This window comes from Mugil cephalus, chromosome 21 (assembly GCF_022458985.1).
Source record: "Mugil cephalus isolate CIBA_MC_2020 chromosome 21, CIBA_Mcephalus_1.1, whole genome shotgun sequence".
NCBI lineage: Eukaryota > Metazoa > Chordata > Actinopteri > Mugiliformes > Mugilidae > Mugil > Mugil cephalus.
The window spans coordinates 1,425,750-1,437,180 of NC_061790.1; the positions used below are offsets into that span (position 1 = coordinate 1,425,750).

At 44.6% G+C, this 11,431-nt stretch overlaps 1 protein-coding gene across 2 annotated transcripts; it reads right to left on the minus strand.

Moving 5' to 3' along the window:
* Nucleotides 1–5,234: 5,234 nt before the first annotated feature.
* On the minus strand, nt 5,235–8,903 carry LOC124999113 (bifunctional protein GlmU-like). Of its 2 annotated transcripts, XR_007111146.1 has the most exons (5): nt 8,802–8,903; nt 7,828–8,019; nt 6,791–7,085; nt 5,920–5,944; nt 5,235–5,853 (listed from the first exon to the last, which is right to left on the minus strand). XR_007111146.1 is itself a non-coding variant. In XM_047573885.1 (4 exons), exons 1-3 carry the CDS (start codon nt 8,886–8,888, stop codon nt 6,822–6,824), a joined length of 543 nt encoding a protein of 180 aa, XP_047429841.1. In that variant the 5' UTR covers nt 8,889–8,903; the 3' UTR covers nt 5,235–5,944; nt 6,791–6,821. The 2 variants fall into 2 exon arrangements, 1 of the variants encoding a protein (XP_047429841.1); XM_047573885.1 differs by having other exon boundaries at nt 5,235–5,944.
* Nucleotides 8,904–11,431: the final 2,528 nt, after the last annotated feature.

The window sequence follows — 11,431 nt, forward strand, 5'->3', positions numbered from 1 at the left end:
GGTTCTTCCTGATGTTGTGCGCTTGTTGTGAGTTGTGTAGTCGTGTTAATGAGCTAAACGTGGACGCGAGGCTCGAGGTTCAGGAAGTGAACCTCTCACCCAGGGAATCGTTTCTCTCTCAAACATCCAAACCACATTTCATGTCCCTTTAATCTCCCGCCTCCGCATCCACATCCAGGAGCCTCCGGTCGTTTGTGTTTCCTGGAGTCAGCGTCGCGCTCCGGGAGCTCGGCCTCACAAACCATCTCACACACCACCCGAATCATCTGATTATCAGGAGATAAAGGAGCCGGTTCGCTCCGACTCAAATGACACTGTAGTCATGAGGCGACGAAGGCGGCGGCCGGACGCGGCGGCGCTCTTTTGATGAGCTGATCCCTCCAGGCTGCACATGAAAAGCTCAGCAGGAATTCACATGGTATAATAGAGCAATTTGTGTGTCCAAGGTTGTGATATGTCCTCTGCAGCTTTCAGAATGTCTTCACATCTGAGCCTCTTTGAGTCCGTTTCTGCTCATTGTGCCGCGGGAATAAAGACGAGCCCAGTTTGGGTTTTTTATCTCTTATAAAAGGCTCCGAGGCTTTTTTTTTTATTATTACTTCTCATTTGTTCCTCTTTCAAATTAGAATTTAACCAAACGCTGTCGACGTGTCTTTGTGGACATGTTTTCTTTCAGGTGTCACGGAGGATAAACGGTCTGGTCACTGCCATTTTAACTTTGATGAAAGAGGAAGAAAAACTCTTTAAAAATGCTTCAGTCAACGTGTTCAGGACCTCATTACTGCTCAAGAAGCAAAAAGAAGCTGTTTGACCGACTAATAAACCGAGAGGCTTCACTGCTGCAGCTTTAACACGACATCTGCATCAACTAGATCATCCTCCGGCCAATCACTGGCATTTAAACCAGCTCACACTCTTCTGTCCATCAACACTTTCCTCCATGGGGGGTTGGAAGTGCAGCATAGTTTTTTATCATCATTGTAAATGCACCAGAGCAGATGCAGGCAGGTCTCACGAAACATTTATTTTTTCACAAAGCACAGAAGAGCAGAGAACAAAGTTGACAAACCAAAAGCTGAACAAATAAAGCGAAACACAGAAACTAAATACAATAAAGTGATATAACGACAAAGAGCATCTCACATTAACAAAGCATCCGAAACGTACAAGAAAACTAAAATATCACAGACAGAACAAGAGGCTTCAGTCAGTCTGCCAGTGGTCATAATCTTATGGCTGATTGGTGCACATTCACAATGGCCAACACTCAGCACAGTGACAGGTTAACGAGCTAGTCATGTTGTTGAGGAACAGCCGTACCGTTAGCCTGATTATGAATGAAATAAAATTTTAAAAAATAAAGGTTTAATCACCAAAGTCATATTTGGACGTTTTCATAAAAGAAGAAAAAAACTGTTCATCAAAAAAAGACATTTAACTCGTCCATGTCCCAGTATCCTCCATCTTGTTTATTTCTTAGCAGCTGTTAGCTACAGTAGCTAGTTGCGTGTCATTGCTGGAGAGGTTGTCTATCTTAATGCACTGGATAACGTTGTAGGTTAGAATAAAACGTGACTGAAATTACGTCATTATTTGGGGGTTTCTTGTGACATGCTAATGCTAATGCTAATGCTAACCGCTAGCTAACTCAGCATTGGTTGTGTGTTTCAGGTTTGTCCAAACTGAAGTTGCATTTACTACGTTCCCCTCCACAGTGGTTCCTCTTACTTCTTGTAATATCTTTGTTTTAGAGGCTTCACCTGATAAAGACAGACCAGACTTCGTCCCCTCTGTGTCCTTTGGTCAAATCGTCCAGTGAGTGAGAGTGTAGAGGACGGTGAATATATATAATATAGTCCCATCAGTCAACTTTTTAAAATAACACTCACGGTCTCAGAGTGTGAGTGTATTAGTATATTCTCTCTAACATCTAGTCCATTCTGTTTACAGGCTAAAGTGTTTGAGATGTTTTGCCTCCAGTTAAGCTCCGCCCTCAAAAAACACCATAATGTTTACAAACTATGAAGAGTCTATAAACTGGTGGATCAGGACCAGGACCAGGACCAGGACCAGGACCAGGATCAGGACCAGGACCAGGACCAGGATCAGGATCAGGATCAGGACCAGGATCAGGACCAGGACCAGGACCAGGATCAGGATCAGGATCAGGACCAGGACCAGGATCAGGATCAGGACTAGGACTAGGACTAGGACTAGGACTAGGACCAGGACCAGGACCAGGATCAGGATCAGGACTAGGATCAGAACCAGGACCAGGACCAGGATCAGGACCAGGACCAGGACCAGGATCAGGATCAGGATCAGGATCAGGACTAGGACTAGGACTAGGACTAGGACTAGGACCAGGACCAGGACAGGACAGGACAGGATCCAGGACAGGACAGGACCAGGACAGGACCAGGACCAGGATCAGGACAGGACCAGGACAGGACTAGGACTAGGACCAGACCAGGACCAGGACAGGATCAGGACTAGGTCAGACCAGGACAGGACCAGACAGGACTAGGACAGACCAGGACCAGGACCAGGATCAGGATCAGGAATCAGGACTCAGGATCAGGACAGGACAGACCAGACGGACCAGGACAGGATCAGGACTCAGACCAGGACCAGATCAGGATCAGGATCAGGACAGGACCAGGACAGGACCAGGAAGATCAGGATCAGGATCAGGGAGGACCAGGACAGGAAGGACAGGACCGGACCAGGACCAGGACAGGACAGGACAAACAGGATCAGGATCAGGATCAGGATCAGGATCAGGATCAGGATCAGGATCAGGACCAGGACTAGGACCAGGACCAGGATCAGGACCGGGACCAGGACCAGGACCAGGACCAGGACTAAGATCAGAACCAGGTTTAGGACCAGGATCAGGATCAGGATCAGGATCAGGACCAGGACCAGGACCAGGATCAGGACCAGAACCAGGACCAGGATCAGGGGTGAATGTGCAGCTAATCGCTCTGAAATCGCTCTGGCTGGACATAAAACGGTTTAAATGAGCTAAATTTGTCTCAATTGCGTCTCTCACTTAAAAGCTGGAGCGAGAGGGAGATGAGCTGCGTTAGAGGAGGTGGAGGAGGTGGAGGAGTCCTTACCTGCACATTAGAGAGACGCCATTTTAATAACAGCCCCCCCACCCCCGCACCCCCCCCATTCCTGCTGACAACCCACTTGAGTGGGATTTAATTATTGTTAATGGAGTTCACCACATTTTCTAAAAGCGAACAGTTATGTGCTGACAGATGAGTTTAAAGCTGCATCTTCTGGCTCCGTCCACGTTCACGTCACTTCTCTTTATTTAAAAAGCCACAACGATGAACCTCGTTTATTTTAGATTGTAAACGCTTCCTCTGAACTGTAGATCACATATAAATATGGACTAAACACGTCTCCTCCATAGACCGTATATAAATATGGACTAAACACGTCTCCTCCATAGACTGTATATAAATATGGACTAAACACGTCTCCTACATAGACCGTATATAAATATGGACTAAACACGTCTCCTCCATAGACTGTATATAAATATGGACTAAACACGTCTCCTCCATAGACTGTATATAAATATGGACTAAACACATCTCTACATAGACCGTATATAAATATGGACTAAACACGTCTCCTCCATAGACCGTATATAAATATGGACTAAACACATCTCTACATAAACCGTATATAAAAATATGGACGGCGGAACTAAGCCAAAGCTAGTAGAGCTCCCTCTGGTGGCTGAGGCTGCAGTATCGGTCACAAGCTCCATCCCTTCCATGTTAGTGGGCAGGACTTGGGCCAAACTAAAACACTGAAATACACGTCAAATAATTGTTTGTAATGATGGTTTCAGTCATTTTAGGTATTTTTTTTATTATTTGTATTGAAGTTAGGACACAGCTCGAAAGCTTGGTTTAAAAAATAAAGCCTCTATTTGCTGTCGCTTGGTGTCGTACAAGGGAAACTCCATGAAAACAAGCCCCTAAATGTCACAGACAAACTGGAAAAAACTCCAACATGAGCATTAATTTCCTCTGCTGCACTTTTCGGTGGCTGATGTGTCTGGTCACACTGAGGATTAAAGGGCCTATAGGAGCCCTTTAATCCTCTAGTGGACATTAGAGGAATTACAGCAGGCTTCACTTATTTAAAATACTGATTAAAACAATATCCTGAACTAAGAATCTGTCAGACATCAGGGTCCAAACTAGTTCTGCTGCTGATTTCTGTGACGAGTTTGATCTTTTCAAAGCTCGTTTCTTTGTCAGTCAGGAATAAATAAATACACCAGACACCGAGTTCAGATCCAGGATGGAGAAGAATGTGTGGGAGGATGTAAAGAGGAGTGAGCTGACAGGAAACTGAATTTATTTCACAGCCCCGATCAGAAAAACATCCTTTCAGTTTCCCAGAGCGTGTTTCATGGATTTATCCTTGGAGACTCCCACGTCTTTATCTGTTGGTATTGTTCAATAATAATAAAAAAAAGGTTTTGTGCTGGCGGCGATTCAACCAACTCACGACCTTGGGAGCAGGAGGAGGAAAAGGTTCTCGACTCTAAACGCTCCAGAAAATCAATCACATGATGTTTGTTTGTTCATTCTACTGCGACTGGTTGTTGTGTTTGTTCAGCTGCTGGTTGACAAACTACAATCATTTCATCATCATCTTCTTCTTCTTCTGGACTCGTGTTGCCTCCTGGTGAAGAAGAAAATAAAAACCGAGCGTCTTGAAGTGGATTAGACGAGGACGTGACTCTGTTTGATCGCTCTGTGGTTCGTAGCAGGAAAGAAAATGTACGGAGGAAAGTAGTCGAGTGAAATGAATTAAATTTGTTTCACACGTTATTTTATCAGAGTAATTTATTTGGCTGCAGGACTGAGTTTATATGACACTGATGACGCCCACCTGTATTTATTTATTCCTCAATTTAAGCCTCGATCCTGTTTAATGGAGCCAACCAGTGCCCCCTGGTGGATTCATCCAGGCTCTGCAGTCAGTGGCTTCATGAATTCACTTGCTAGTTTCTTCACAGACTGGAAATAAATATGGATCAGCTAAAGCGAGTAGAGCTCCCCCTGGTGGCCAGAGGCTGCAGTGGTCGTAAGCTCCATCCTCCTCCATGTTAGCGGCCATTTTGGAAACGACTGCCAAAAGTCACAGACTGCAGAGCCTGGATGAAGCCACCAGGGGGCAGAAGACCAGAGTCAAAACGGGTTTTAAAGGGATTTATTGGAAGATACATTAAAAGTTACAGGTTTAATAGAGAAACTTCCTCTTCTTCTTTCTTTCTTTCTGTCTTTGTTCCATGTCTGAAGGGAAACTTTCGCTCCTCGTTAACAGAAGTTGGACCATTTGTGTGAAATCACAGAGAAATATTCAGACTAACTTTCAGTGTCCGTTGGTTTTGATCTGTGTGATTCTTCACACGCTGCCACATTCAAACACAGACCAGCGTCATTAGACGGAGGATTTTTATGCGGCTACATGAAAGATGAACGCGGCTGATCAGCCTCAGCTCCCCGGGGGGGAGGCGGGGGGAGGGAGGAGGGGGAGGGAGGGGGGAGGAAGGAGGGGGGAGTAGGGAGGAGGAGGAGGAGGGAGGGGGGAGGAAGGAGGGGGGAGGAGGAAGGAGGAGGAGGAGGGAGGAGGGGGGAGGAGGAGGGGGGAGGAAGGAGGTCCTTGTCTCTGTTTTGTAGCCGACTTCCAAATGACTTCCCGGCTGATGTGGTGGGTGAGGACGGGGGCGGATTAACTCGGCTCATTACTCACATACAGGACATCAAAGGAGGAGCAAACAGGAGGAAACAGGAGGAGCAGGAGGAGCAGGAGAAGCAGGAGGAAACAGGAGGAGCAGGAGGAAACAGGAGGAAACAGGAGGAGCAGGAGGAGCAGGAGGAGCAGGAGGAGAGAGACGATGAACCTGGAGGATGAGAGGATTAGTTAGTTCACCTTAAATACCTTTTACAGCCACATTGAACCAGAATCAAACCCATGAGGAAAATGCTCCAGTTTCTTTCTTTCTTAGTTGTGAATGAATGAATCAAACATTTCAAACACGTGTAAAAATATTTAACTATTAAATACCGAAGAAAGAAACAATGATTAGAAAGAAACAACAAACAAACAAGACAAAAAGTCTTTTAGGAGTTTAGAAGAAGTAAAGTAAAGTCCTGCCCGTTTGTGCTGCGATGTTTAGCTGATGTTGTGTTTCTGGTTTTACCAGTGGGCGTAATAATTGGAGCCCGAGTCTCAGCAGGAGGCGACGGAGCAACATCACGGTTTAAAGAGAAAGAGTCTCTACATGAAACCAGGGAGTTCACATCCACAACATCCAGCCTGTGTCTCATTTACGTCTGATACTCTCATTTAACCTCCCATCATCCTGCCCCCTCCTCCTCCATCCTGCCCCCACACCAGTTATTATTAGTGATAATAATAATAGTGTGTTCTGTGTTTTTAATGTCGCTTTTATTTTTATACCTCAGTTTTTAATTGTATTCAAATACTGTACGACCTCATTTCCCATCCATCCATCTAGTGATACCAGTGACACTAGTGATAATAACAGTGATAATAACAGTGACACTAGTGATAATAACAGTGATAATAGTTATAATAACAGTGATAATAACAGTGATAATAACAGTGATAATAACAGTGACACTAGTGATAATAACAGTGATAATAGTTATAATAACAGTGATAATAACAGTGATAATAACAGTGATAATAACAGTGATAATAACAGCGATTACTGGGCCTGTACCTGTTCAGGTGCGTGGCTCCGTCTTCTCGTGTTACTCTCGTCCTTCTTCGGGCGGTGACCGGGACTTGACCACCAGTTCAGGGAACCCGGTCGCCTGGTCCATGTCTCTGGTGAAGGTCAGGTCCGTGGCCTCCCCCACCACCACCTCGGCCGTGGTGAAAACCTTCAGGTCTCCCAGGACGTGGCCCCCGACCGTCCGGCCCTGAGCGTCCGCCAGGCTGATGTGCAGGTGGGCGCCTCTGCCGAGGGTCCCGACCAGAGACACGATCTCGAACCGGCCGCTGAGCCGCATCACCTGAGAGACCAGACCCAGGGATTAGATCCATCACCTGAGAGACCAGACCCAGGGATTAGACCCATCACCTGAGGGACCAGACCCAGGGATTAGATCCATCACCTGAGGGACCAGACCCAGGGATTAGATCCATCACCTGAGGGACCAGACCCAGGGATTAGATCCATCACCTGAGGGACCAGACCCAGGGATTAGATCCATCACCTGAGAGACCAGACCCAGGGATTAGATCTATAACCTGAGAGACCAGACCCAGGGATTAGATCCATCACCTGAGAGACCAGACCCAGGGATTAGATCCATCACCTGAGAGACCAGACCCAGGGATTAGATCTATAACCTGAGAGACCAGACCCAGGGATTAGATCCATCACCTGAGAGACCAGACCCAGGGATTAGATCTATCACCTGAGAGACCAGACCCAGGGATTAGATCCATCACCTGAGAGACCAGACCCAGGGATTAGATCCATCACCTGAGAGACCAGACCCAGGGATTAGATCTATAACCTGAGAGACCAGACCCAGGGATTAGATCCATCACCTGAGAGACCAGACCCAGGGATTAGATCTATCACCTGAGAGACCAGACCCAGGGATTAGATCCATCACCTGAGAGACCAGACCCAGGGATTAGATCCATCACCTGAGAGACCAGACCCAGGGATTAGATCCATCACCTGAGTTTCTTTCTTTCTTTCTTTCTTTCCTATGAACCAAATATAAAGACAGAGCTCTCCACCTCGTTGGGGTTGGTTGCCGTGGCGTTGGCCAGCCTCAGCGTTGCCGTGGTGACGCTGCCCACACAGGTGATGATGAAGGGGGCCCTGAGCCTCCTCTCCTCCACGAAGGCCAGCAGGGACCCCAGCAGCTCCTGACCCGGACCGAACCGGACCGCATGGACCCGCAGGGACGACCCGGATCCAGCTGAACTCTGGGAAATGCAGAGATACAAGACCTGGTCCTCAGAGGGGTCTACAAAACTGGTTTTAAATGAAATTAAATATGGTTTGTTTTTAAATAATTTTTTAAAATTAATTTTTATTTAACTTTTCAATCAAATTTAATTTGGTTTGTTTTTTGACATTTAATTGTTTTTAATTTAATTTTTAAATTTAGTTTATTTTGAAAATTTAGTTTAATTTTGTTTGTTTTTAAAGATTTAATTTAATTAAACTTTTAAAACATAGTCACTCCATGTTAAAGTGAATAAAACATAAACACTCAGAGTCCTGGTGGTGAAGGTCTGATTGGAGCTGGAGTTTATTTCAGGTTTTTACTGAGCTTTTCTGTCTGAACAGGATCTTCATCCTGTCGGTTTGAAGCATCTCCAGATTAATTCAGACTTTTATTTGTGTCTTTGTGTCCAGGTTCAACTTTTACAAGACAACAGAGACAAAAACGGTTTAGAAACAGGAAGGAAGAATTTAACGTTTAACATCTGGTTTTAAATGAATAAGTAAAAGTGAAGAAGCTTTAATTAGTTGCTTTATGTGAACTGGTTCCTCTCAGCCAGAATAAAGCAGCGAGCCGGACTGGACTCAGTGTTAGAGGGAACTTTTCAGTCCTGATTCATTTTATGCAGCAGCGAAATGAAAATGCTGGTTTGATTGTTTCTGTTTTTCTTTTCTTTCACCGTGTTCATCATTGTTCCTGTTCTTCTTGAAAAAGACAAATAAAAGACTGAAAATAAAAAGTGATTCAGAGTGAACTCACCATTCTGCACAGGTCCAAACTCCAGCGAACTCCAGCGTGGAGGTGACGCGCATGCGTGGTCGACGCAGTTTGACAGACACTGCGCATGCTCAGTGGATTAAAAAGACGCTTCCTGCTGAGATATTCCAGAAACGTGGGGTTTTATATTTGTGGCGTTTGACTGACACCTGCTGGTGGAGACTGGTACAGACAGATAGATAGATAGATAGATAGATAGATAGATAGATAGATAGATAGATAGATAGATAGATAGATAGATAGATAGATAGATAGATAGATAATAAATGATGCTTTAGCTCAGTTAAATGACAGAAACAAAACCAAGAACATTTAGGGAGAGAATTAAAAGTGATCTCATCTAACTTCTTCCTGTAGATGGCGCTGTAGCTTAGTAAATGGACACAGGTCGTTCATCAGCATCTTCAAGAATAAAAATAGAAATAATAATGAAATCGGAGCTAAAGATAAAGTCATTTGACAAAGGACAGAGGATAAAACGATCCTGGTTTCAGACACATTTAAGGTCATTTAAGTTTTTCTTTAAGTAAAGTAAATAAAGTCTGATGCTTTCGTTTTATTTCTGCTTCGTGTCGTGTTTCATCTTCTTGTCTCTACATGTTGTTCTTCATCACCTCAGTTCTCTGCATGTTTCAGTAAATAAAGACGCGTCTTGAGACAATTTAAATAGTTTATGATGCTTTTCACTAAATATCAGTGGATTTATTTGATTTCATCTGCCACTAAAATCAAATCAAATCAAATCAGATCAAATCAAACTGTATTTATAAAGAAACGTTCATACAAAGTGCTTCACACACAAAATAAAAACCCAGAACATTACAACAAATAAATGGATAATAAATGGATCTTTACATTTAAATAGACGCTGACACTAAAAATATGAAATGAGTTTTTAATTTCTCTGGCGCCACCTGCCTGTGAGAAGATCTTCATTCCCTCTGACATTCGTCTCTTTAATTCTATATAATCTGTGATGTGGGAGATGTTTTAGTTTAGTTTAGTTTTTTATTCTACTTTTATCTGCTCCTATCGTATGTGTAATAACATATAAACCGTCCAAACCGGATCCACTGGTCGGTTTAATAAAGTCTGAATCTGAATCTGAATCTGAACCAGTTTGGTCCTGGAGCTTTTCTGTCCGTCTGAAGGTTTGTCTCACTCTCAGAGTTTCACACTCTGGGTTCTGTACAGAAGCATTTTGAGGTTCTGACTCTATGAAAATAAATTTTATTATTTTATCCGCTCCTCATTTCTCCTCCAACTCCAGTTGAGTTGTTCCTGATATGAAGCAGATCTCTGGAGGCTTCAGTCGCCATCAGTGACACAGTGAAACAGAAACTCTAGATTTAATTCAAACACCTCAGTGTGATGTTGAACTGATCTCATGTGAAGCGTTAACGAAGCAGATCCTCGTCCCACATCCACTGAGGCGTTTCTCTGTGTTTTTCCACGTAATAATTTTCAGATTAAATCAGGGAGGGAGGGGGGAGGGAGGGGGGAGGGAGGGGAGGCCCCTGGGATCCCACCAGGCCACGCTCCGACGATTATTTCGAGTAGAGATGTTCGCCCCCCCCCCCCTCCTGAAGGCCTGATTACTATCAGGTTACAGCTCCACCACAACAACCTGCAGCTTAAAGCCACAGGACGTCACAGAGACGTGGACTCGTTCGTCCAGAAGCTTCAGACTCAGGAAGAGAAAGAAAACGTCACAAATCTGATTAAACGTCTGAACCCAGCGAAGCAGAACGACTGTGAACGTGTCTCAGTTTGTCCAAGTAGCGTTAGCGTTAGCACCAGCTGATCCGGTAGTGACAGGCAGCAGAACCAACCCATAAAGATGGAAGACGCTAAACAGCACGTTGGTCCTCTCCATGGGACATTTGAGGACAAAGACACCAAGAGGGACCAGTGGAGACACATAAAGTATCATCACACTCTGCAGGAAGGAGTTTTCTTTCCAGCTTCAAACAGCACATGAACCAAGCCAAGCATACGTTAGCCGGGGATTCTGCTAGCACTTGGGCTAACGCGGCTAACAGCTGGAGACAAACCAAGACAAACCAAGACAAAGACAAGCTGCCAATGCTGCTGCTAATATGTGTCCACTCCTGCAGCCACTGTTCACTGGGAGAGACTGTTCTCAATAAGAAGCGTCAGCTCTGCTCTGGTTGGACAATGTCCACAAGTTAGTCTGTCTCCGTAGCAACAGGGACACATTCATGAGGACACATGGTGGACAAAGAAAGGCACAAAAAGTTGTTGAAACTGTTGAATATATCTGCAGTTAATGTGCAGATATATTCCTTCTGTCTGGAGTCTGTTTGAAAATGAAACGCGATTAACAGAGATTAAAAATGAACGATATTTAATCACGATTAATCGCAATAAACTGTTTCATATATATTTATATATATACATGTATATATATAAATATATATAAATATATATCACAGTGGTGTCGTGAGCGTTGTTATTCAGATCATGATGAACTGGTGCCGTGGAACGATGCCGGAGTCACCAGCAGATCCCTCCACTTCTTCTCCATTGGACACAAGCTGACCCCTCCCATCCCCCCCCCCCCCCCCCCCCCCCCCTCACCCCCCCATCCC